Consider the following 25,241-nt stretch of genomic DNA (forward strand, 5'->3'; position numbering starts at 1 on the left):
GGATATCCAGTATACGACATAATTGTTTCCAGAACTGGGATATGTACTGGGGTCTTCTGTCAGAAATGATCTTGGAGGGTAGCCCGTGGAGTCGGAAGATGTGTTCCAGGAAGATTCCGGCAAGTTCAGATGAAGATGGCAGTTTATATAAGGGTGTAAAATGAGCCATGTGAGTGAATAAATCAATGGTAACCATGATAGTTGTGTAGCTCCTGGAAGGCGGTAGTTCCACGATAAAATCTGTGGCAATGAATTCCCAAGGTCTTGTTGGTATCGCTGGTTGGAGTAGGAGACCTGCCGGTTTCTTGCTATCATGTTTGTTTTGATTGCAGACTGCATATGTTTGGATATAAATCTGGACATCATCCTTCATCTTCGGCCACCAAAACTGTCTTTGTATTAGACAGAGGGTGTTGGTGATGCCACGGTGTCCGGAATGAAGGGTAGGGTATCATAACATAGGCTTGTGATCTTTTGTCACAGTCTCGGAGTGGGAATGACCAAGCGATTGTCCTTGAACAAATATCCATCCTTCGTTTTGAGATTCCATCGGTTATTACCATTAAACTCCCTCCAGGTCTCAGAGGACTGAGTTTGAATCTGAATATCCTCCAGGAGGTTGATTGCTTGGGCAACAAATATTGTGTGGGGAAACATCTTTGGGAAGGATCGATCTTCAAGGATTTCGTAGTCAGGACGTCGGGATAAGGAATCGGCTATTATGTTGTGTGTTCCAGGAACATGATGGATTTGAAATTGGTATTGAGCAAAAAAGAAGGCCCAACGTGCTTGACGACTGTTTCTACATTCTAGGGATTGCAGGACATGAAGATTCCGATGGTCTGTGCGGACCTGAACACAGTGTTTTGCTCCCAGGAGTAGATGACGCCAATCAGTGAAGTCTTGGCGGATGGCTAGCAATTCTTTTTCTAGAACGGAATAGTGGGTTTCGCTAGGAGTCAAGGTGTGAGAAAGATAGGCGATGGGGTGCTCTAACTTGTCATCCAACTCCTGTTTCAGGACTGCCCTGATGGCGTAGTTGGAGGCATCAGTTTCCACAAGAAAGGGTCGATCAATGTCAGGTTGGGCTAAAGTGGGGGCATGTGTGAACTCCGACTTTAACCATTGAAACACCTTTTCTTGGGCTGCTTTCTAGTGAAAGGGGGTATTTTTTTTTTAACAATGTAATGATTGGATATACAAACTCTGAAAAAGAGGGTATACATTTCCGGTAGAAGTTAGCAAGCCCCAGGAAGGATTGAATTTATTTTACAGTAGTTGGAACAGGCCAGGATAGAATGGAATCTACTTTCGAGGAGTCCATTCCAATTCCTTTTGGGCTCAGGACTAATCCAAGATAGTGAACAGTAGACACATGGAAAAGGCATTTCTCGGGTTGAGCCAAGAGCTTATGTTCACGTAAACGTTGTAAGACTGCCTTAACATGCTCTTCGTGCTTCAGATGGTCCTTACAGTATATCAGTATGTCGTCCAGAAATACAATGATGAAGAGGAACAGCATATCAGAGAACACCCGGTCCATAAAAAGTTGGAAGACCGCTGGGGCCTTGGCAAGTCCGAAGGGCATAACCAAGTATTCAAAATGACCAAAGGGTGTCCTAAAGGCTGTTTTCCATTCGTCACCTTTCTTTATACGGATAAGATGGTAGGCACCTCTGAGATCTAATTTTGTGAACACTATAGCTCCTCTTACCGCTTCCAAGATATCCGAGATGAGGGGCAACCGGTAGCGGTCCTTGAGGGTGCATTGATTAAGGCCATGGTAATCTAGACAGGCCTAAGCTCCTTGGTATCTTTCTTGGGAACGAAAAACAACAAAGCTCCCACTGGGGACTTGGGTGGTCGTATGGTACCGTTTTCCAAGTAAGTGTCCAGGTATTCTCGGAGGGCTCTTTTCTCAGGTTCTGATGGAATGAACATCCTCCCAAAAGGAATCACCGCTGAGGGTTCAGTATCGATGGCGCAGTCCTCAGGTCTGTGAGGGGGAAGAGCTTGAACTATGGCGGTCGGAAATACACCTGTATAAGCCTGATAGGCCCTGGGAATCTGGATGAAATTAGAGACAGTGAGTGGACCTTGCTGGTTTGCTTGCGAGAATTCAGAGGATCTTGACAAGGAGTCTAGGGATAAACAGTGGGGCATACAATGTTCTGAACCAAGAAACAAGGATCCTGCTGCCCAGTTGATGTAGGGATTATGCTTCTGTAACCAGGGCATGCCTAGAACCATTGGGTAATGGGCAGATCTTATGATGTCGAATGTGGTTCTCTCTTGATGGTGGTTTATAGAAAGCAGAATCTCTTTAGTTTGAAGGGTTATGGGTCCTGAAGAGAGGGGTCTCCCATTAATAGCCTCTACAGGTTGCATGATCTCTCGAGTTTCATATGGAATATTATGAATAGTGAGCCAATCATGATCTATGAATATCCCCATGGCCCCGCAACCCACTAATGCCAAAATGGGGGTAAGATTCTTTCTTGGAAGGCGATAGAAAGGCCTGCCGAATCACAAGGTTGTTTTGTCCAGGGGAGTTCATGGATGGAATAGATGTGGAGCAAACATCTCTCTCACGAAACTGTGCTCAATCTAGGATCGGGAGCTGGCGTTTCCCGAACGCCGTGGAAGAGCAATAGGACACTCTCTCACAAGATGTTTATCAGAGGCACAATACATGAACAGACCGGTGTTAATCCGTCGCATCCTTTCTTGCGGGGTTATGGGTCCGTGGAAGGCCCCAAGTTGCATGGGTTCTGGGTCCGTGGTCGGAGAAGCTGAAGGCTCAGGTCTAGAAGGATGGTCTGTAGTGGCCTTTTGGAAGGGTGACTTAATTTTCTTCTTCTCCGCTTTTCTTTCCTGGATACGAAAGTCGATTTGCAAGGAAAGATCCATGAGAGCCTGGAAGGAACTTGGACGAGCTACCCTGGCTAGCTCGTCCTTTATCTCTTCATTCAATCCTCTTCCAAAGAGGGTGAATTTGGCCTCTGGAGACCAGTCTGCTTTCTTGGCGGGTTGTTTAAAGCGGGTCACGTAGGTAAGCATATCCTGGGATCCTTGTTGAAACTCTAGTAGACGTTCTTGAGCACTGTAAACCTGCTCAGGGCGATCAAACATGGCCTTTAGCGCCTGCACGAAGCCATCATAGTCATCCAGGAGGGCATCGCCTAAATTAACTAAGGGAGTTGCCCAGGTCAAGGCATTACCAGTGAGTTGTGAGATCATAAAGCCCACCTTTGCTCTGGGAGTGGAGAAGTAGTAGGGCTTAAAGGTGAAGTGCACTAAACATGAATCGAGGAAGGCACGAAGGGTCTTCGAAAAACCATCATATTTATCCACTATTCCTCCTAATAACACGTTTTCCTAGGTTGCGGTGTCATGTGACAAGACCTGCTGTTTCAATGCAGTATTTTCAGCCTTAAGATTTTGGACTTCTGTTAACTCCTGCATGCCTCGCATGAGGTCTTGAACTGCGGCCTCCATTTCTGTAACTGTATCAATTTGTTGGCGTCTCAATCTGTCACAAATCTCTCCCCTTCTCACCTGTCTGTATTGTTTACTCGTGATCTTCGGAGATGTCTTCTTTCGCACAGGTCAGGATTTATATAACCCTGTGCATAGGTCCTCGGATTCCAGCGTGTGGTGCGTAACCCAACTCCAGGATACGTTCAGATGTCCGGGACGGAGACCAGGAAATAATGAGGTTCGCACTCAGAGACCCCAATGCGATAGAAATCCAGGATATGCAAAGGTAAGGATAAGGGGAAGGAAGGACTAAGAGGAATTCAGGGAGCCGGGAACCAGGAATCAAAAGTAAGCGCTGAACGAGCTCCAGCAATACACGTCCGACTACTGCAAGCGGTAGCGTTGAGAAGCGCAGAGCCGCGGGGGCGTGTCTGCTTCGTAGAACGTAGAGCGTGGAACGCAGAGTCTGGCAAACAGCGTTCCGCATTCAGCGGCCATGTTGGGAGGACTACTGAATTCAGTCCTACGGGTCAGGGACCACAAAGTCCAAAAGGGACGCAAATGGCAGTTCATAACACATTCGTAGTGCAAGAGTCCCCCGACGTCCTCCCTCTTGTCCCCATGACTGAGGCCCAGGAACACAGGACCTGCAGACGTACACAGGAACAGAAGCCAGCTGGAACCAGTTTTCTTCAATCCAAAGGTACTGTAAAACTAAGGGCAGTTACCTCTTGTTGTGTAGCCCTGCTAGCTCTCAGTTGAGACTTGTCTTGGTTGCCCTTGCAGAGATGCTTGCAGCTTTGTGCCTCACACGCCTCCCAGCGTGTGGCCCTACAGTGTTTTCATTTTCTGCAAAGACTTCTAAAACATTGTGCAAGACTTTTTTACCTACCTGCAAGAAGTGCTTCAGCTCACCTAGACTTTTGCTCAACTAACATTGGCTGTCCTGGCTCCCTGAAGGAGGGTTAAATTACTTTGCATTGGAGGGTTCAAAAAGTACTTGCGTGATTAAGAATATTTATTAACCATTGGTTTAGTCCCTCATCTTTTCCTTGTGACACTAATCTCAGTACTGCTCTAAATGTACCAGTGATAAATCAATGTCCACAGTGTCTTGGTTATTTAAGCCAGCACAGGGTGTAGGAAGTGTCTGTGTGCCATCCCAAATGGGTATCTACTGATTTATTGAAACTGAGTGTGTGTAGTGTTGAAGTATAGTATTGTGCTACATATATTTGCTCTCTTCTAAAGAAGGCTTATTCAACTGACTGTTAAATTAATATATAATTGTTTAATCAAGAAACCTTGAGTGTAAGTGTTTATTTGGGTACTTGTCACTGAGAATCTTTGTGTGATTACCCTACAGCTCACTTTGACCCCTTAAGATAGGCCTGGCTGCTCAGTCACTCTACCAACTTGTGTAGTACATGCTTATACCAAAGGTTGGGATAACTATTGCCAAGAAAACACGCTGGTGCAGTCTCCCACAGGGTACTGCATACACACTTGCCTTACATGTTGGAAGACCTGCATACGTGGATGGCCTACTGCTTGTGGAAGGGGATTTAAGCTCTCCACCAGCATCTCAGCTGCGCCCTGGGAGCCGCCAGTGAAGCTCTGCCTCTCCAGAAACCACCAAGGAACTGACTGTGGTACTACTTCCCTCTGATCCGGCAGGGAAAGCTGTTTCATCTCACCTGCCAAAAACCCTATCTTCCTGAAGCCCTTACTTATGCCTTCAGTGCCTGTCTCAGAAGCACACACACCTTGCTGCTGACAGCCTGATGCTCCTTCACGTCTTCTGCACATGATTTTCCTCTTCAGGGAACATCCTGGAAGCACCTGCCTGCTCCTCTCGCACCAGAGTAGCGCCAGGTGCATGTACAGCCCGTTGTTGCCCAACTGCATTGATGGCCCTTCGGACCAGATGTTCAGAGGAATCTGGATCATTTCCAGGGTAGCCATGATGATACATTGTGAATGATTCTTCACCCTTGCGGTCTGTTTTCTCTGATTACATTAATGGATCACATCTCCTGAGACTGTGGGCTTTGCTGGAACCAAGCATCTCTGGGGAGCAGCAACTATGTTCCCGGGAATACACCACCTAATTCCCCCACTGCCGGTTCGGACTCTCGTCTGAGTTGGTGGAAAATCTTGAAAACGCCACCATCCCTGGGGCCTGCTAGCCTCCTCTGCACCGGTGCACTGTCACTAAGGCCTCTGGAGAACTATGTCTCTGAACCGCCTTTTGACCTGCACACTGCAACTGCTTTGAGACAGCCACCTGGACTCTAGAATCCATCTTCTGTCCCTCTGATGCGGCTGGTGGGATTCTTATTCATCGTCCCTTACTTGTGCCCCAAGGGTTTTCCATCCTTCGGATCCAGCTGTAACATTGAGACTGCCATTGGTAGAACTTTTCACAATCCATGCCCTTACCTCCTGTCTTTGTCCCCTTGGTTCCCATTTAAATTTTCTCCCCCTTTCTGAAAGTAAGAGTTTTATCTACCTCCTAAAAGTTCATCTCCATTCCTGAAAACACTGACTTGAATAAAATGGTTTATGCGTATATATATATTTCTGAGGCTTGTGGAATCTGCTTAGATCACATGCTGTGCATAGGCCGACATCTAGTGGAAGCTGCAGAGTATTACAGTTTGTTTTTCGAAACTCGAAAATGGGCGTCGACACAGGGCGTGCCCGTAATACTATCCCTAGTGTGACGTCCACTGTACCCAAGATCCCTCACGCGTCTAGGATCCTCAGATTGTTTTTTTCCGCCATTCCGGTCGGAAGCATTTTGCGGAGTCCCCTGGCCTTAGCCATACTTTTGCTAAAATATTTATTAATTTACATCCTTTCCCCATCCCAACGTCGAACTTCGACACCCGACGCCGGCTTGGAGAAGAAATCGTCCGTCGGCTGCTGCATGATGGATTTGGGCCTCGGAAGGCCTCTGGCCTCGGCCCGGGCCTTGGAAGGCCTCTGGCCTCGGCCCTGCAAGTAGGGAGAGTGGGGGGTTGGACATACTCTACACTCTTAGGTACACCCTATACATTTCCTACACTTACCAGCCCGCTGCCTCAAGGTGCGTATGGAGGGTACCCCTTTTCAATTCTGCCCCAAGTGCAATCGCAAATACCCTTGGGTCGACAGGCACACCACATGCAATCTCTGCTTGCCGAGGGACCACCCCGAAGCGAACTGCAGAGCGTGTAGTAGGTTTAAACCTAAGACACTTAAGGACCGTTCGACGAAGCGTTGGGCCCACCACGCCAGGCAGGTGGCCATCGCAGCGGAGGGCGCCTTCAGCGACGGCAGCGACGCCGTACTTTCGGACGGTGAGGGCATTACGGTGTCGAAAGACAGCCGAGCGCAGGTCCCCGATCTCGGAAGGTCGTCCGGCAGGGCGGCTATGGGGAAGACATCTGGCGACACAAGCGCTTCACACACCACACACACTAAACACACGAAGTCCAACCGAGACTCGACGACGTCGAGTTCTCGGAAAGAGGCACAAACAGAATGGTCCGATTCGGTGTCCTCTGGGCGTTCTCGATCGAGATCGCCTCATGACTCCATGCAATCATCCACTCTTGCCAAGAGTGCCTCGCTCCCTAGGCTAACAGAAGTTCGATCGTCAGAGGATGAAGACGACATCCACCCCCAGGCCTCGCTCCAGGAGTCGGAGCCCGCAGACAAGATCAGCGCGGCCCCACGCTCGAAGGACAGGCACTCTACCCCCGATCCTCGACGCCAGGCGTCGAAAACCTCTGGAGCCACAAAGGGACAGGGAAAACACTTTTCCACTCACGGGGAGGGGGGAAAACAGCAGAAGAAGCAGCCCCTGCACTCTTCCACACCTGTGAAACACTCCACTCCCCCTAAACAGACAGACAAGACCAGGTCTGCTGACATTTCTAAAACCAGCAAATCTACTCAAGATAAATCTCCTAGACTTTCTGAGAGAGGCATTCCCAGTTCCAAAAAATGGTCGAGTGATGACATAGATAGGGTCATGCCAAGGATGTCTTCTTTGGCTGACTTCTACGATAAAAATCCAGACCGATTTCCTTTCATATGATCCACAAGGGGCTACACCCTCAGGCTCTAATGATCCTATCCCCCCAAGTAAGAAGCCCCGGTTTGAGACACCGATGAGGTCTACAGACCCCTTTGAGGTACAACCATACTCACGACCATACTCACTGTATCAAGGAGAGTTTTCCTTTGGTGAGGACCAAGATTTTGGCATGGTAGAAGAGCAAACCGGGACGGGCTACTATGGGGATGATGAGGACCAAGAAGAGGAAGAGGAAGACCCTGAAACCTACAGAGTAGATTCCCCGGTAGAGAAGGAAGCCCCGGTTACCGACTCCCCTGTGGATAACCAACCCCTCCTGAACGAGGTTCGCGCACGTGCAGCAGAACATTTCCATATTGACACCCACGGTGTCCAGGAGGAGAGGGACTTCGCCGAGGAGTTAGTGGGAGAAAGGAGGCCGGTTGCCTGGACCATCCCTATCCTTAAGTCTATTCAGCGAAGAATAGACCCGTCCCTGGTGAACCCGAACCTCACCAGAGCAGTCAATCCCAGAGTTGAAAAACTTTTCAGGGCAGCCTAGTCTGACCCTCTCTATATAAGAGGACATCTGAAGCCGGACTGCCTAGTTGTCACTAACACTCGTAAGAGGGCTGGAACACCGTTGTCATCGTCCGAAGCTCCTCCAGACAAGGAGAGCAAAAAACTATATGGTTTCGCCAGGAAAGTAGCCTCAATGTCCGCCTATCAGGTAAGGATTGCAAACTCCACCACCCTGTTGGCCAGCTACAACTGCCATCAGTGGGAAGAAGTTGCGGCACTCATAGCCTCTGCACCAGAACCCTTAAAGGGCCAGTTAGCACGAATTTCCGCAGAGGGTAGAGCCGTGTCTGGTTGCATTTTAAAAGCAACTTTTGACGCCGCGGACAACGCAGGCAGATTGATAGCAGAAGGTACTGTTATCAAGAGACATGCGTGGTTACGACAGTCTGGTTTTAAGGCAGAAACCCAGGCATCATTGTTGGACAAACCGGTGGAAGCCGATCTGTTGTTTGGTAAGGCGGTCGAGGACGCGCTGAAGAATGCCAAGGATGAATACGAGACACTCAAGTCCCTTGGCCAGTTAACCAATAAACCCCCTAACCAAAGAGGGAATAGTAATTCTCGTCGCCCACGCGGCCAAAATTCCCAGAGAGGATCTAACTATTCCCAGGGGCAGGGTACACAGTGGAACACCAACAGCCACAGTCTACCCAGGGTTACGGCAGGGGTAATAGGAGAGGACGTGGTAAAGGTAGAGGCAGCCCCAGTAAAGGAGGCGGCACGCCTCCACCAAAGCAGTGACGCTCAGCTAAGGGTCCCTTCTCACGCAACCCCAGTAGGTGGACGCATTTCCAACTTCACCCAGGTTTGGGAAGGGATCACATCAGACAGATGGGTGCTGTCAACAGTATCCGCAGGGTACTGTATAGAACTGCTGCAGCGTCCCCGGAACCATCCTCCACGACAAAGAGTACACTCTTTAGAACATCAGAAGATTCTCCTCGAGGAGATCGCCAATCTGCTAGCAAAGGATGCGATAGAACTCGTCCCGGGACACCAGGTAAACAAGGGTATTTATTCAACTTACTTCCTTGTGCCAAAAAAAGATTTGACAATGCGCCCAGTATTGAACGTACGGCCTGCCAACAAGTATGTCAAGCCCCAAAAGTTTCGCATGACTACGCTACAAGAGGTAATCCCCCTCCTAAAAAAGGGGGATTACATGGCAACCTTGGATATGAAAGATGCCTATTTTCATATTTCCATGTTCCCAGCGCACAGAAGGTACTTGCGCTTCAAGGTGGACAGTCGGCACTACCAGTTCAAGGTACTGCCCTTCGGGATAGCTTCGGCACCAAGGGTATTCACCAAGGTACTGGCGGTGGCAGCGGCACACCTACGCAGGGAGGCAATCCCGGTGTACCCTTATCTGGAAGACTGGCTCATAACGGGGAAAACCCCAGTAATTTGCAGGACAAACATCCAAAGGACTATCGACCTCCTCCACGAATTAGGCTTCTCAATCAACGAGAAAAAGTGAAGTCTGGTGCCAAGCACCTCCAAACAGTTCCTAGGAGCAATCCTAGATACTCCAGAGGGGTTCACATTTCCTTCAGAGGAAAGAATTCGGAATATACTACTGCAAATTCCTCAATATCAGTCCGGTCACTAAATAACGGTACGCAAAGCAATGCGTTTGCTGGGCATGATGGCGTCATGTATTTACCGGGTCCCCCACGCGCGCCTGCGCATGCGTCCCATGCAAGAATGGTTGGCGAAACACTGGTCTCAGGCAAGTGGTCAGTGGGACGATCTAGTGGTCGTTTCGCCAACACTAGTACAAAGCCTTCACTGGTGGACAAGAGAGAATCTTGCACAGGGAAAACCCTTTTACGATCCCGAAGTACAGGCAGTAGTCACTACCGATGCATGTCTGACGGGGTGGGGAGCTCACCATCTCCACCACACAGCTCAGGGTCTCTGGTCTCCCATCAGTCGCCCAGAACCACATCAACCTGCTAGAGATTCTGGCAGTATTCAGAGCGCTTCAAGCGTTCGAGCCCCACCTACTAAACCTGTCAGTGCAAATCCGGACGGACAGCACAACAGCCATGTTCTACCTGAACAAGCAAGGAGGGACTCGTTCGCCAAATCTGTCCAAGCTTGCCCAGAAAATCTGGATATGGGCACTCAGACGGAACATCTTCCTGTCATCACAACATGTTCCAGGGGAGTTCAATTCCCTAGCGGATGCTCTGAGCAGAGACTCCCTCCCAGAGGAACACGAATGGGTTCTACACAGAGAGGTCGTAGAAGATATCTTCTCTCAGTGGGGTTTCCCCACTATAGACTTATTCGCCACAAGCGAAAACAGACAATGCCCAGGATTTGCATCCAGGTTCCCCCAACCAGACTCCCAGGGGAACGCCCTGTGGATGAACTGGTCAGGGATGTTTGCGTACGCTTTTCCACCAACTCCTCTCATCAGGAAGGTGGTCAACAAGATAAACAGAGAGTCGATGACGCTCGTCCTAGTTGCTCCCATGTGGGCAAGACAACCGTGGTTCCCACACCTACGCAGGATGGCGGTGTGCGAGCCCATCAAACTTCCAGCCTGATACAACCTACTGTCCCAGCACCAAGGTCAAACAGTGCATCAGCAACCCAACTCAATGAACCTGGCAGCATGGCTCCTGAGGTCATAGAGTTTGGACATCTCAATTTACCACAGAGGTGTATGGACATCCTAAAGGAATCTAGGAAACCAAACACAAGGCACTGTTACTTTGACAAGTGGAAGAGATTCGTTATCTGGTGCCAGAGTAGACAAATCAACCCAGTTGATTGCACTCCTTCCACTATTGTTACATACATGCTCCACCTGCTGGATGCAGGATTGGTTTTTAACTCATTGGTTACACCTGAAAGTACACCTGGCAGCCCTGTCGGCATACACCACTTCCCATAACAAGGTCTCGTGGTGGAAAGTACCAGTAGTTAAAGCCTTCATGGAAGGAGTAAAGAGACTTCACCCTCCTATTTCAAACCCACCAACAAGGTGGGACCTTAATGTGGTGCTATCTAAGCTCATGGGCCCCCCCTTCGAGCCCATGCATAAAAGTAGTCTCAAACACCTGACTTATAAAACGGCCTTCTTAGTAGCTATTACTTCTATAAGAAGAGTCAGTGAAATTCAGGCTCTGTCAGTGCAGGATCCCTTCTTTACTGTCCATAAAGACAAACTGTTTTTACGCACACACCCTTGGTTCTCACCTAAGTTTATATCTAAATTCCACGTAAACCAGTCCATCGAGCTTCCGGCTTTCTTCCAGGACCCTCAAAGCTCGGCTGAGGTGAAATTACACACCCTAGATGTGCGTAGGACGGTCCTCTACTATGTAAATAAAACCAGACCGCTAAGGAAAACAGATCAACTGTTTGTCTCCGTAGCTACAGGCAGAGAGGGGGATCGCGTCTCTAAAGGTGCCATCTCGAAGTGGATTATTAACTGTATCCAGCTGTGTTACTCACTCTCTAAAAGGACTCTGCCTTTCACGCCAAGAGCCACTCCACTAGAGGCATTGGGGCCACTCTGGCTTTCATTGCAAATGTACCCCTTGACACCATTTGCAAAGCAGCTACTTGGAGCTCTATTCACACTTTTACTCAGCATTACTGCATTGACACCCATTCCAAGGTAGATACGCAAGTGGGACAAGCAGTTCTAAGACATTTATTTGCTCATGACCCTTCTCACATCCCACCTCCTTCTTCAGGTACTGCTCGCTAATCTATGCACAGCATGTGATCTAAGCAGATTCCACAAGTCTCAGAAGGGATACATTACTCACCGTAATCGTATTTCTGATGCTTGTATCTGCTTAGATTCACATGCGACCCACCCTTTCTCCCCTCTGAGAGAAGGCGCATGGTTGCTTGTAGTCTTGCCTTTCTATCTATCTGCTTGGATTATCTGTACTCACGCTACTCCTCATGCTACCTCATGTCAGAAAAAATACAATCTGAGGATCCTAGACGCGTGAGGGATCTTGGGTACAGTGGACGTCACACTAGGGATAGTATTACTGGCACGCCCTTTGTCGACGCCCATTTTCGAGTTTCGAAAAACAAACTGTAATACTCCGCAGCTTCCACTAGATGTCGGCCTATGCACAGCATTTGAGCATGTGAATCTAAGCAGAGTAATAATGTAATGGTGAGTAATGTATCCCATATATATATATATATATATATTGGTGTATGCTTATATATATGGTGTAAAAAAAAGAGGGGTGAGGCGCGCACTCCAATTCCTGGCCAATATACTACCTGTAAAAAGAAAAAGAATAAATGGGTTAAATCCCAAATTGTCCAATTCACTGGGTTAGATCCCAATCATTGCAAAAATAATCACAGGGATTTAACCCATTTATTCTTTTTCTTTTTTCAGGTAGTATATTGGCCAGGAATTGGAGTGCGCACCTGACCCCTCCTTTTTTTACATGTAATTTGTGGAGATCCGGACTCCAGAGGCTACAGCACCAGGGACATTTTTCCGTACAGTGGAGAATCATAGTTATGGTTTTCCCCCCGTCCCACTGCTAAGGCCAAGATGTGTGCTCCTGGAGGGGAGTCTTTCCTTGGTCACCTGAATTGAACAAATGATTTCACTACAGCTCCCATAATTCTTAGAGACTGCATTAGCAATTTAATTAGATTCACCTGAAGTGAAAGACAACACAGCCTCCCTGAAGAGTGTTGGGACACGAAAGCGCTTAGAGGAGGTGAACAGCAGCCCAAATGCAGCTTAAGGGATCCAACCCTTTGAATATTTGATGGAGAACCGCAGTACCAATGCAGCTTAAGGGAACTAACCCTTTGAATTTTTTTTCCATCAATTGGGATCTAATCCTGTGAATATTTTTGCAACAATTGGGATCTAACCCAGTGAATTGGACACTTTGGGATTTAACCCATTTATTTGTTTTCTTTTATTCAGGTAGTATATTGGCCAGGAATTGGAGTGCACGCTTCCCCCCTCCTTTTTTTACTTATATATATGGTGTATGGCTGAAGTCAGAATGTTTGCAATGAGACCAATAACAGAGTTTATTGACTGCAAGCACCTTTATTGGGTTAGAAGAGGTTAATAATTATTTCCGTGTGGTTGTTTAATAATATTGATCAAACTCGGAAGGGTGAAGGGCTGAGATGGCCTTGCCAGTATGTGAATCTATAAGCGCAGGTTGCACACAGATATCTTATCTTCTAACATAACAATAATGTGGCGATATTGGCAGAGAGCTCTCAAGCTTTCCCTTGCCATGCACAAGGCCATCCAGTCTTGTTTTTTGTTTTTCCATTGAATTGTGTGACTTGTAGTTTTTTAGTTTTGGCTATAAGGTGGTACTCTAGTTAAAAGGATTGCATTGGAGTACAGCTAGGAGTCGATGACATATAAGGAGGGACACAATGGTTGTAGTTGTTTGGTATATTTACCCACTCTTTTCCACCAATGGCAATGCTATACCCTATCGACTCGGAATGAGGCCCTTTATCTAGACTTAACATCTAGAAGTGCTTGCCAGTTTTTTTTTTAAATCAGTCTTCTTAGAGTTAGTAGTTTAAGTGGAGCTGTAAATGCGTTTTTCTTGACCAGGTCTGCCTTCAGCCACTTGATATATAAGCACTCTGCGTGTCCTTCACTGAAGCCCTGTTAAAGTCGAGCATTGGCAATGCCAACAGTTTTGGCTTGTGTATATGGATTAGGCATTTAGCAGCACTGCTATCATAGGCCCAGGTAGGTGCACCATTTTCCAACTACTACCTTTAATGACCAGTTAGTACCTATATGTCAATGCCGGGCAAATATCTTTCCCATGTCTACACAAAAGCCCAAACTGTTTTTCCTATGAATTCGATGACTTGTAGTTTTTTTTTCTCCATTTAAATTTACAAAAACTACAAGTGAAGAGCGTGACAGTGTGTTGGGGGGGGTGGGTGAGAGTGGGGGCCAGAGCAGCGAGAAAGCAATGACGGAGCCGCAGGAGAGGATTTCAAGTGAGGTGGTAGCTGCCAGCCACGACAAAGAGGGGTAACATAGAACAAAAAGAACACATGGCGTAGGGGGGTGGGGGGAGACAAAGAAACATGGGGAATGTGGGCTTATCTTTGCAGATAATGGCGTGTCTCCACATCCTGGCTGAATGGCTGCCACGTGACCTCATTCGAACAACAGTGCTATTATGATATATTGTGATGAACTGTTCATATATAAATGTCTGTGCGTCAGCGTCCCCCCTGCTCATTGCTCTCCTTCTGCCCGCTCTCTTTCAGGAGATGATGTACATCTGGAACGGCTACGCGGTGATTGGGAAACACCGAGACCTGACGGAAGGAATGCTGGAGACCTTGGACGAGGCCGAGGCAGCCCTGGAAACTGCCCCAGGTAAGAACGAGCTCGCCCCCCCCCCCCCCCCCGCAGTGCCAGCTTGTTTTACATCCTACAATGCAGAATTCCGTGCGAGGCCTTCGAACGTTTTCCGATTATTGATTGCATGGCCGCTGTTTTCTCCTCGGTGATGTCATTGATAAGGAGAATGAGTAAGCATTGCAGTCCAGGCAATACTCGGAAGGCCTTCAACAAGCAGGCAACCGTTCCCTGCAACACCAGCCCCCCTCCTCCTCCTTTCCTGCAAATGTGAGTTATCCGCTTTCACTCTGCGGTAATGCTTTACACGGAATATCCTCCAGGCCTCTGAAAGTTCCTGCTGTGCTAGGATTATAGTTTGTATTGGATTTCGGCAGGATAAAAACAAAACATTACATTTCAGAGCAAAGTAGTCCGTCGTGATTGCTGCGTTTCTGTTTCTGTCATTTTATGAAGTTAAATGAAGCATTGTTGAGAGTCCTTGAGGTTTTAAATACTGTAAAATTAATTTGGTAAAACTCTGTCTAAACTGCAAAGAAATATTATACATTGCTGATGCTCAAAACCCTGAATGTTGGCCCTGCGCGGTTTTTCTAAATGGTTACAACCAATTTACCGAATAATAACTCCAGAACAGCACCCTATACTGTACATGCACACATAATCCATTCTTCTCAGGAGATGATGACCTGCTTTTCCTTTGCATTTTTGGACTTGTAGTCCTGGATTTCTAAGGAGGAAACCCAGGACTACAAGCCATTGAATGCAAAGAAAGACCCATAACTGGAATAGCATCTGCAGAATAGAATGGGGCTTTTGGGCATGCACAGTACCCTAGTAGGATGTTACAAACGATTTAGGACTTTGGTGCCATTTAACGCACAAAGGTGCAGGCTGAATACTTTTACAAACACATAGGAGCTCATTTTGATCTCTGCATAAACGGGCCGTTATGGAAATCTACTGTGTAAAAGCTTTGCATAAGGCTTTACGCAGTAGATTCCCTTCATGGCCCATTTTCATGGATTTGTATGGCAGAGAGAAAGGGCGGAAACATAATTTAGTTCCGTCCGCCCCACCTTCTACGCCAAACAAATACTCCATCATTTTCTCCGGCATTGATTTTCATGCTGGTGCACATGCTGGGGATTGCTATGGAGCGGATAAGCGTTGAAGTCAAACACAAGCCGGAGTGCAGCTGCAGTTAGGCAGCTTGGGGGGACCTGGAAGAGCGGCACTAGGACCGCCACAGAGCAGATCAGGTGTCAGCTGACGGTGCCTTCTTGCGTCCTTCTGGGATGAATCGCACCAGAAAATAGGCTCCGAAGTCACGTACAAGTCGGAGTGCAGCTGCATTTGAGCAGCATAGGGGAACCCAAAAGAGTGACATTAGAACTGCTGCGTACTACATCAGGCACAAGCTGTTGGTGCTTTCTTCCGTCCTGCTGGGAAGAATCGCGGCAGCAGATAGAGGCTGAAGTCGCACACACGGTGGAGTGCTGCTGCAGTTAGGCAGCTCGGCAAGAGGAGCGCATAAGGTATTGGTGTTTCTCCTTGGTATTTCTCATGAATCCAATATAATCTGTTTAAAAGTTATTAGTCCGGAACTATCATCATGTGTTTAGGTAGTGAAATAGAAATATTTCCAATGGATGGCGAGATCTCTCCAAAGCATATTCAGTCTGGATATCTTGGCTTTTATCTCCATAAACATCAGAACCCAAGAAACTGATCTCAATTCCTTAACAGAGGAAAACTGGGAGATAAGTTATGACTTTAAAAAATCTCTTAAAATATTTGTTATTTCATTCAGTTTCCGCGGTTGCCCATGCAAGAGCCATTTTTGGCACCATCAACAGTTATCAAGCAGACTTAGTATTTATTACAGAAACTTGCTTTCACCGGCATTCTCAACATATATTTGATGTCCCAATTCCAGAAGAATGCAATATTTTCCACTGTGACAACTGGGAAATTGGGGCGACGGAGGAATGGGAGTAGCGCTGATATTGAAAAATTACTTGAAATGTATTGCTCTGAAAATGTTCACACATGCATCTTCTACAATTCATTCTTATGTAATCTTCCTAGAGCTAACAATATTTTTACACACGAATTGATGGATTTCATGACAAATATATGCATGTTATCTATCTTTTTTCTTCTTAGGGGAGTTTAATATTCCTTAGGCAAATGATTATTGCTCATTTTTCTTACTCACATCAAAGGTAATATTCTAGATTGGATAATTGGCCTAAGTAAGGTGAAGATTGAAATTGATGCACTGTACATAGACTGATATGATCATTTACTCTTACCATTTGTTACAACAATTGAATGGTCAATTTTCCAGGGTTAGGAGAAAAGAGTATTTGGACCAAAACATAATTTGAAGTTAATAATCAAAGATTCATTGTCCATGGTTCTTCCAAAAGTAGAGGAACTAGACAAGATGGAGAGCTTAGTAAATGAGGCATGTATTACATTTAATACAACTGTCCACACTACAATCGCCACTCTTGGCCTTTTACAGGTCAAATCAACTAGGAACAAACCTTTGGCTCCATGGTTCACAGAGGAATTCAATTCTAAGAGAAATTGTTAGGCTTCTGTAACGCAGCTAGCGCTCATCTCAATCTGAAGAAAATGTAACTGCTTTAAAAAAAACTGTTTGACTGCCTCCAAGAACAACTGGTACGACTCTGATCTAGCATCTCTGAAACGCAAGTATAGAGTTACTGAACGTAAGTCGCAGACCTTGGGTTTACCCTCTGTCAAACTGGTCGGCCGTCTGCTCCAAAGGCAATATCGCTTCTCTATCCACTCCAAGAAGTGGACTCACATACAAGCTTGCATCTCTGGTGCCACTAACAACATGCCACAACTCTTCAAAATCTGCAAGGAACTTGCCAATCCAACTGCAGTCTCCACCTCTCTCCTCCCTTCCCAGGCTCTCTGCACTGCTTTGGCCTCCCATTTCACATCAACAACTCAGGACATCCTGTCCTCTCCTCCACTCCCACGCCTGCTCCCCTGCCTCTCTTTGCTCCTCTCCTTCCAACCCCCTCACTCTCCGCCCTCCTGCCAACCCCCTCACTCTCCTCGCTCCTGCCCATAGCACCGGATGAGGTCTCTAAAGTGGTATCTTCTATGAAGGCCTCCTCCAAACAGCTGCTCCCGTACTTCTCTAGAACCATTAAGGATAATATCTCCTCTCTCTCCTCGGCTCTTGCTGACTTCTGTAACCACTCCCTCAGCACTGATTCTTTCAATCTTTCCCTCTAGCACTCCCTTGTACACCCTCTCTTAAAAAAGCTCTGACCCCTTCTTTCCGGCTAACTATCGCCCTATTTCCACTACCCCCTTCCTTGGTAAACTTCTGGAAAAGCTGGTCCTTCCACAACTGACCCTCCCCACTGATCTTGTTGGTTGCCGTCATGACCATCAATCTGGATTCCGGGTATCCAGAGGCACGGAAACTGCTCTCTTGAAGACCTGTGAAACCATGCTTACAAATCTCGACTCCAATTCTCCCGCTGTTCTCATACTCCTTGATCTTTCCTCTACCTTTGACACAGTCAACCATTCCATCTTGATAAAACGACTCAGTGACACCCTTTGCATCACTGACCGGGCACTGGATTGGCTGACCTCATTTCTAGCTAACCGCCCTTCCCAGTTGCAGATGGGCCCTTTCTCCTCCACCACCTTACTCTCTGCTTGTGGCGTCCCCCAGGGCTCTATCCTATCGCAATGTCTTTTGAATATCTATCTTGCGCCTCTCGCTCACCTGATTTCCACCTTCTTTCCTCATTTCCAGTGTTATGCCGATGACACACAACTTTCCTTCAAACTTCCCTCTACTACCTCTTCTTCCTCCTCTCTGGTCCCTGACTGTCTATCCACCATTCAGGCATGGTGTGTCGCTAACAATCTCTGCCTTAATGTCAGTAAAACAGAAACCCTTCTGATTGGGACACCTCCGCCCTCTTTTCTTCCTACCTTCTGGCCACCCTCTTTGGGCCCTCTACCTTCACCATCCTGTGAGGCCAAAAACGTTGGGGTCATCTGTGATTCCTCTCTCCTTCATCCCTCGTATCATGGACCTTGCTAAGAAATCCCACTGCCAGCTCGAGCTCCTCAGGGCATCCTTCCTTTCCTAACTCCCCCCAGAAGCTCAATGTCTTCAGAGCTCTGGTCAACTCCTGGCTTGACTATTGCAACAGCCTTTTTCCTAATCTCCCTCCTTCCTCCATACACCCCCTCCAGCTAAACCAAAATAGAGCTGCAAGACTTATCCTTGGCCTCAAGCCCAGGGACCATATCTCCCCAGCCCTAAAATCTCTCTACTGGCTCTCAGTGGCTACACGTATCACATTCAAGACCCTCTGCATCATCCACAAGGCCTTCTGGGGACTGGGACCACAATATCTCCAACTTTCCCTCCCTAAATACTCCCCTGCTATAGCCCTACGCTCCTGTAACTCCAACTGTTTGACTGTCAAACGCTTCTCCAAGCAGAGAGTGGGGGGCAGGTCTCTCTCTTCGGATGGCGCCTCCCTTTGGAACAGCCGCCCTGCCCTTCTCAGACTTCATCCATGGCCGCCTGAGTGCCTCCAAAGAAACGAGCCATGAAAGCCTGAATTAAGCTCTCTTTCTGACCCTTAACCCTCTATCAGCCCTGATGGATCGCCCTCCGATATCACAAAGCTACTTTCGGTGAAGTTTCAGCTCTAGATTTGTAGTCCCTGAACAGATTCACAGAGACGGAGCTATGCACCCGTTATGACTGAGGAGACTAATGGCACATATGCAGTGGCAGAGCCGATACCCCACTCAACAGTCTGTCCAGGGTGTGTCATCGATCGGACGGCTTGATAAATTAGTATTTCTCCCGCTGAAATCTCATCCCATGCGGGACTAATTCAATCTTGAGACAGAGCGACCCTGTTATGGGAAACAGTGCGCCACCCCCATCGTAGTATCATCGAAGCTGGGCGAGTGCCCAGTGGCTCTGTGCATGAGAATTGTGGTGGGTGCGCCCACAGTAGAGGTGATGTGTTCAGGATCCCGCTGTGGAGTCTTGTAAGTATCAAGGGAATCATGGTCCGAAACGTATTTCTTGGGGTTAGCACCGCTCTGCCTGTATCAGCGGCTTGAAATTTTTTTGAGAGTATGATCTGTGCCCCTGTGGACCATCGGCCTCCCTCCCCTCCCCTTTTTGTATTGGTTGCAGCCTGATACCTGTAGCCCGATGAGAGCTGAAGTGCCACATTGCAGCGATTGGGAGGTGCTGCATTGAGACCGGGGACCTCCTCAGTTTATTTTGTCAACGGAAATGGGTGTAGGGCTGTAAACCAGGGAACAGTGAATCGGCTTCAGTGAATGCAGAGGCGGCCATTTCTGTGTCATTACCGTGGATCAGGTAGCATTTGTGGTGGTCTCCAGTCGGGTACCATAACGCATCTGGATGTGACCGAGGTTGGTGAAATACACATTGGCAAAACTTGGGAAAAGTCACAAGAACACGGACATTGCTTCCTTATAACATGCACAGGATAAAGGGAAGAAGGACTCAATGACTATAGCTCAAGTTCACGAAAGTCAAAGCCCAAAAGATGGTTACAAATGGGCCACAAAGTCAGATCTCCTACACTGGCTGGATGACATCAAGTCAGAGATTCAAGTGAGTCTAGTGGAAATTTCCCAAAAATGTTTGCCAATGGATAAGCGGGTAGACAATTAGGAGCAACGTATTGAGGAGGCTGAAACAGCCCTTTGTGAGCATTTGTGCAAAGTAAGTGAGTGAGCTCAACTTATCGAGGTCTTGGAGGGCAGGGCGGAGCTGTTAGAGTCCAGACAGGAGGATGTGGAAAACCACTCACGTCAGAATAATGTGCGGGTAAGATGTGTCCCATTGAACATTACAGAACCGGATTGGTGGGAATACATTAAAGACCTTTTTCGTCAGATTCTTGCCTTCCCCGAAGAGGAGGAAATAGAGTTGGACAAAACACACCAGGCCAATCTAGAAGGACCACCATGACAAGGATTCATTGTAGATGTACTTAAGAGAGTCGATTTCTATAGTCTCAAAGAGTAAATCCTGGTTAAAGCAAGACAACTTGATGAGGTAATCTTCAGATGGACAGCGATTACGATATATTAAGACCTGGCCGCGACAACACTTGCAAAACGTAAAGCCCTGAAGCTGATAGAGAAATGGATTCACGAGACAACAATCCATTATAGATGCGGTTTCGCTACAGCGATTCTGTTGACCTACTCTGACCGCAATTGGGTAATAAAATCAATGAGGGATGCTGAAAAATTGTTATCACCAGAGACCTGCAAGATACCAGGTGTCACTGACTCACCCCCCTCCCCACTTAGGCGTAGGGCCACAAGAGTGGGTCCATGGCAGTAAATTGGAAGAAGTCATTAGGTTAAAAAGACCCCACAGGAGCACAACAACCCGACTTGACTGAAGAAATAACGTTAAACTCACATCTGTATCATGGAGCAGGAGACCTCGTAACAAACTCTCAGAGTTCTCAGTTTTACCTCTGAGGCAGAGTCAGGCTTCTAACACTGACAAGTTGGGAGTCATTGTTGTAGTTAAATGGGCCATTTTCTCTGTTCTCTGGTTTGACCCCAAGATTGTCTGACAAGTAACTCAATCAATTCATTTGTTGGCAATCTTTTGGTTGGGAAATGTTGGGAGGGTGGGGTTGAAGGGACATGTTTTTGGGGAAAAATATTTTGAGACAGAGGAGTTGCAGGACATTGTTGTGGAATGGGTTACTTTACTGGGGAGGCTTTTGAAATGTGCTACTCTGATGCCAAGACCCTATGACAGATCCCCAATAGCAAGCTAGAGGATTCCTTATGTATCCTGACCTAGAATGTACAAGGTTTGAACTCCCCAATTAAGAGGTGATCAGTTTTAATGAAATTAAGCGGCATGTCTCTTTCAGTAGTGTTCTTACCTGAGACCCACCTAATAAAGTAGGATGAAAAAAGGCTTTCGCACAGGAATTTTGCACAGGATTTCTTTGTATCAAATGGGGTAAAGAAAAGGGGGTGGCAATATTCTTTTCTAGGTCCATTTTGTTTGTGAAATCAGAAATCCTACGTGATCCTGATGAACGATTTATTTGTGTTAAAGGCAATGTTATGGGTCACAAAATGACAGTTGTTTTTCCATATGCTCCCAACTATGGGCAGAATCTCTTCTTGACCGAGTTATTGCACCAAATCCAGATGTTTGCAGGGAATTGTTGTGATTGGTGGAGCTTTTAATATAGCTCCAGACCCTACTGCGGATAAAACTCCCTGCCACAAGTGGCTATTTAAGGAACTCACTAGCCTATGCTAAAATTCTTAGGGAAATGGGTCTCAAAGGTATTTGGTGGTCCAGGAACGGTAACCAAATGGACTATACAAAATTATTCTCATGTACACAGGGGTTTCTCTCGCATAGATACGCTCCTGATGTACTTGCGACTCGTCCCCTCGATTCACAATGCCAATATAGAGATTACCGCTCTCTCTGGCCATGATCTGGTTTCCTTCATGCCCCAGGTCACTGGACTGGAACCACCATAGACCCTGGAGATTGTTTGATACACCATTTAAGGATAGACTGGTGTGTCAGAAGATTAGGCAAGTCATATAAACCTATTTCAAAATCAGTCTTAAAGATGACTTGCTGCTGGAGTTGGTCTGGGATACAACGAAGGCGGTCCTAAGAGGCGAAATAATAAGTTATGTCAACCTACACCGAAACAAGGGAGAAATGAGGGCAGTCTTGGAGGAAGAAAGCTGTAAAAAAGAAGAAATACGTAGGTCAAACGGTTCACTGAAAGCAGTGCTTCAACTGAGAATTGCTTGTACCTAGTTCGAAGCCCATCTAGCCGGACAAGAGAAACCGCTCAATCACTCTTGAAAACCAAACAATAATATTACACTATGGGGAATAAGGCAAATAAGATCTTAGCTAAACACCGATCCTGTAACAATATCAGGGCACTAAGGGATGAACTAGGTGGGTTGTATAATGATGAAGACAGCAAACTCAACCTTGTTTATCAATATTATTCAAGCACTATGACTGGTTCGTCCCTAGATCAAAATGCCCAAAAGGAATATCTAAGAGCTGGGAAGTTTCCAGCCACCCCTCAAGAGGCAATTATACAGCTCGAACAACCGTTCCTTAATGAGGAGGTTGAGCCAGCCATTAAATCACTTAAAACACCAGTCCTGGCACAGATGGCTTCAGATCTCAGTTATTTAAAAAATGTTGAACCCTAGTTGTTTCCTCCTGACAAGACTGTTCTATACCTTCCATAAAACAGAGCGCACAATGGCTACAATGCAAGGGGCGTCAACTATTTTAATCTTGAAGCCTAATAAAGACCATTATCACACTCGATTCTTAACGCCCCATTACCATTAAGAATAATATGGCTAAGATATAGTCAAAAATACTGGCCAGTTGACTGATGACGGTACTGTCCACCCTGATCCAATCAGACTAAACAGGTTTCATTGCCCAAAGAAAGACGCCAGATAACATTAGAAGGTTCTCAATATTGTGGAAATAGCAGTTCATACTGGATTAGAAGCGGGGGTAATTGCTTTAGATGCTCATAAAGCGTTTGATCAACTTGATTGGGCAATAACTTCTAGCCAATTACTCTACCCCGACTACACAAATCTGGATTAATGGTAAAGCAACCCCCCAATCCCAGTGGCTAGAGGAACGATACAAGGATACCCATTATCTCCTTTGTTATACGCCCTTTCAATGGAAACATTTTTTTCTAGGGTGCGATGCAATAGATATATTAGGGGCATAACACACAAGGACACAGAATATAAGAACTTGCTATATGCGGACGACATCCTAGATACATTAACAGAGTTGAACTTGTCGACTGTGGCCCTAATGGAGGAATTAGAGAGTTTTCTGAAGGTATCGCAGTTTTCATTGAATTATTATAAATCACAGTGACTAGCCATCTCACTTCCTCGGGGAATTAAGGGCAGTGTCAGCTGTATGGCTAATTACTTGAGAGCAAGATTGGATCATTTATCTAGGTGTCAAAATCCCTTCAAATATTAACACCCTTAATGAGGTTAATCTTCCTCCCCTGTTTACCGAATTGGGGGCCACATTTAGAGGTGGAATATGCAGGAGATCTCATGTCTGGGACGGGTTGCAACCATAAAAATGAATACAGTGTCTAAACTGCTGTACCACTTCTTAGCACTCCCGGTACAGAACCTGATGCACAGCCTGCATATCCTCCAGCGGAAAATCCTTGCATTTCTTTGGAAGGGTAGGCGATCTAGAATAACAAGTAAAGTCTTATTAAGAAACCCAGCATTGGGGGGAGAGGGAGTTCAGACATATACCAATGCTACTTAGCGGCCCAGATGTCACACATATTCACTTGGGAACAATTGAACCTCAGCTTCTAGATCTCTGCAAATAGAACAGCTTTTGACCCTAGTGCCTATGTCACAACTTCCCTTTGTAAATGTAGCCCATTATTCAACCATTTTTCACTGTTATTCTCCACACGTCTTTCCCTAGGCTGCTGGAACAAAGCGATTGTAAGCTGGGTTATCTCTAGGGGGTTAGGACCACCATCTCCCATTTTTAATAATCCTGATCTTACTCCAGGGTTTTGGAAGTCGGACTCTGACCAGTGGATTAGGGGTGGCTTTAAAGAACTGAGACAACTATATAATGGGGGGGATCCTCTTACTTAAGAGGAATGTAAAGGAGCTATCTCGCTTCAGGGAAACAAAAAGTTCAGATACTCCCACCTTTGTCATTGGGTATCCAAACCTGAAGTCAAACGCAAAGCCATCAGAGAACTATGTGCATTTGAGCTCACATACCTCTGGGGACTATCGAAAGCAAAAATGTCAACACTTTACAAACTACTAGATCCTCAAAGTTGCTTTATATGTCAAGCTGGGTGAGAGACCTATGCCGTCAGATTGGCGAAGACTCTTGGAGACACATCTGGGAATGTAATCGCTATGCTTGACGTTGCACCACTGATGAGGAATGGCAGCTGAAACTTGTGTTTTAGATGGTACCCCTCCCCAGATACTTCCTACCCGGCATCTTGCTTGAGAGGTTTTACTGATAGGGGTACCTACTATCATATGTGGTGGACATGCCCTGAAGCTAAATCCTATAGGAAAGAGGTTCTCTCTCATATCAAATCGTGCACAGGAATTTCACTGCAGATGGACTCACTGGTGATATTGTTAGGAGACCGGGGAGATGGGTTCTATTCACTCAGAGGTAATAGTGTAGCTCTCATTAATCATTGGCAGCAAAGATCTCACTTGCATGTGACTGGAAAACCACTGAAGGTTCGTTTATACCAATGTAGTGGGGAGGAGGGGGAAATTTAGGAGATCCTTGCTTCAGAGAAAATTACAGCTTTAACATTAGGGAAATATCGATCATATGTGGCGACCTGGTCCCCGTTTATCAACCATGTTAATAACACACTCTCAGGGATATATAAAGCAAGCCTTTATAAATGCTTCTCCCTGCTATAAATGTGGGCTGAGGAAGTGAGGGGTCTCTTAAGATATGGATTAGTGGAATTAGTCTGGAAAGGTCAGAATGTAGGGCTGTTGCAATGTATTACAATGTAAAATGTAACTTCTTGCAATGACTTAATAGCTTGGTTTATGTCACTCTGCCTTCTC

At 46.5% G+C, this 25,241-nt stretch overlaps 1 protein-coding gene across 2 annotated transcripts in view; it reads left to right on the forward strand.

The window, feature by feature from the left end:
- Positions 1-25,241, forward strand: part of TTC39A (tetratricopeptide repeat domain 39A) — a 1,012,086-nt gene that overhangs the window by 843,614 nt on the left and 143,231 nt on the right. For both annotated transcript variants that reach the window (XM_069642215.1, XM_069642216.1), the window contains exon 15: positions 14,405-14,516. In XM_069642215.1, coding sequence (XP_069498316.1) covers positions 14,405-14,516 — 112 coding nt within the window. The remainder of the gene's footprint in view (positions 1-14,404; positions 14,517-25,241) is intronic.

The sequence above is a fragment of the Ambystoma mexicanum genome, chromosome 1q, assembly GCF_040938575.1.
Source record: "Ambystoma mexicanum isolate Mex_15411 chromosome 1q, UKY_AmexF1_1, whole genome shotgun sequence".
Taxonomy (NCBI): domain Eukaryota; kingdom Metazoa; phylum Chordata; class Amphibia; order Caudata; family Ambystomatidae; genus Ambystoma; species Ambystoma mexicanum.